Raw genomic sequence first — 2500 nt, 5'->3', positions numbered from 1 at the left:
GCCCGGTGACGCAGGACCGGGAGATGAGGCCGTTAGCCCGACGCAGGATGTACAGTTCCCGCTGGATTTAAGCTTAATAAAGTCTGAACCAGGGGCGTCACTAGGATTTTCATTTTAGGGGGGCTAAGCCTCCAATGAGGGTATGATTTTTTTTTAAATAATAAAAAAAGTTAACGCTCTCTATTAACCAGTTTCATTACCATGCAAAGGCAGGGTTTTATAATCACTGTGGTCCCAAATGTGAGGTAGGGTAGATAAGGGGGTTCGGGGGTTTCACCCGAGAAAATTTTGATTCCTCTGATCTACATATGTGCATTTTAAGAAAAAATTGGATAACAGCTTTAAAACCATGTCAGTGGGCAGCTGATTATTTTTCTCTCCTCCTCATCTCTTGCCCTGTCTCTTCCCCTCCTAAAGCTGAGCTTTGACTGATATAGGCTTTTCATTTTTGTCTGTCAGTGAAGAAAGTAAACCTAGGGTCAACTGATAGGGTGATTTTGCCTATGAATCATTTTCTCAGACGCGTTTATTTACTGAAAGCTACTAAAGCTAGGTATTAAATGCATTCACAATATGTAGGCTACACATTCATTATTGATCTTATGCCTAATACAGGGCCGTAGACACAGGGCTTTATAATCACAGAGGTCCTAAATTTGATGTTGGTAGGGGGTTCCATTTTTTTATTTGTCTGATGTGCATTTCAAGATGAAAAAAAAGGATAAGAAATAGCTTTAAAACCATGTCAGTGGGCAGTAGATTATTTGTCAATACCTGCTCTCTCCTCATCTCCATCACTTTCTTTTTTTCTCAGTCTCTTCATCCCTTTCTCTTCCCCTAAAGCTGAGCTTTTTTAATTTACTAAAGGCTACAATTTGTATTATATTCTCAATATGTACACATTCATTATTAATCTTGTGCCTAACATGATGAAAACGGCTCTGTTAATGTTTCTTGTCCCCTCACAATGACAGTAAACTAATCATTACATGAGTCACGTTACATAGGCCTATTTACAGTTCAAAATGGCGAAATTAGACAAAACTATATTAGTTTGCCTGATTATTTTTTGTCATTCGTTTAACATTTATGACCTAAAAAAATGTCACATATGAAATGTTAAGTTTAGCTACTTACATCTTATCTCGCACTTGACCGTAACCGTCGAGTCACTGTTAAAATTCGCGCTCAGCAGCATCTGCGAACATAAAGCCCGCCTACTTTGATTTGATTGGTCATCTCAAATATTCTGACATTGACGAGCAGTGACAGACCAATGAGGCTCAGATGCACACACACACACACACACACACACGTCCTCTGTTTCTGACGTGCTCTCTGCTCGGCGCCACTGCGGATTGAAGATGAAGAACGCGCTGAATCTGATTATAACAAGACTGAAGCGAACATGAATTTGTGTAGCCTACATTAATCTCACATTTTTAGGGGGGCTAGGCAGAAGTTTAGGGGGGCTAGGCAGAAGTTTAGGGGGGCTAGGCAGAAGTTTAGGGGGGCTAGGCAGAAGTTTAGGGCTGAAGCCCACCTAAAAAGGGCCTAGCGACGCCCCTGGTCTGAACCTCGTCGTCAACTCAATTGTTTACTCGGATAGCAAACAACTGTTACTGCACGCACTGCAAAAGATTTTAAAAATGGTGGAGTCAGCCAATCAAAATGCGGCATGAACTCGACCAATCAGCATGTTCAGCGCCCAAGTCCCGCCCGAAAGCTCCTGAACTTAGGAAAAGTACCACCTCGTGAGCAGGACTTTCTGAGGGGGAACTTTTTACCCTGAACTTCATTTAGACCCTGATTCCTGCGGTGGAAACGCGGCTTACGAGTGTGTGTTCGTGTTTGTGCAGTTCTCACGCGGTCGTAGAGCTCGAGGATCAGGTGATACGCCGCCTCATCAGAGCCGAACTGCAGATCCACGATCCTGTCCACGCCGAGCTGATTAACATGGACCAGCCGCCGGGACTTCAGATGCTTCCGGCACTGAGACACACACACACTCAGTGACATCATCATCGACACACACACACACACTCACTCACTCAGTGACATCATCATCAACACACACACACACACACACACACTCACTCACTCAGTGACATCATCATCGACACACACACACACACACACACTCACTCACTCACTCAGTGACATCATCATCAACACACACACACACACTCACTCACTCACTCAGTGACATCATCATCGACACACACACACACACACTCACTCACTCACTCAGTGACATCATCATCGACACACACACACACACACTCACTCACTCACTCAGTGACATCATCATCAACACACACACACACACACACACACTCACTCACTCACTCACTCACTCAGTGACATCATCATCGACACACACACACACACACACTCACTCACTCAGTGACATCATCATCAACACACACACACACTCACTCACTCACTCACTCAGTGACATCATTACACACACAGTGACATCATCATCGACACACACACA

The 2500-nt window shown here is 44.0% G+C and overlaps 1 protein-coding gene across 1 annotated transcript in view; it reads right to left on the bottom strand.

The window, feature by feature from the left end:
* LOC130071823 (ribosome quality control complex subunit NEMF-like) overlaps positions 1-2500 on the bottom strand; it is a 46056-nt gene that overhangs the window by 38151 nt on the left and 5405 nt on the right. The window contains exon 4 of the mRNA XM_056236713.1: positions 1867-1992. Coding sequence (XP_056092688.1) covers positions 1867-1992 — 126 coding nt within the window. The remainder of the gene's footprint in view (positions 1-1866; positions 1993-2500) is intronic.

This window comes from Rhinichthys klamathensis, unplaced genomic scaffold, assembly GCF_029890125.1.
Source record: "Rhinichthys klamathensis goyatoka isolate OS25496 unplaced genomic scaffold, OSU_Roscu_1.1 h1tg000462l_1, whole genome shotgun sequence".
Classification (NCBI taxonomy): Eukaryota; Metazoa; Chordata; class Actinopteri; order Cypriniformes; family Leuciscidae; genus Rhinichthys; species Rhinichthys klamathensis.
Note: the sequence above shows the minus strand (reverse complement) of the source record. Positions and strands in the feature narration are given on the sequence as shown.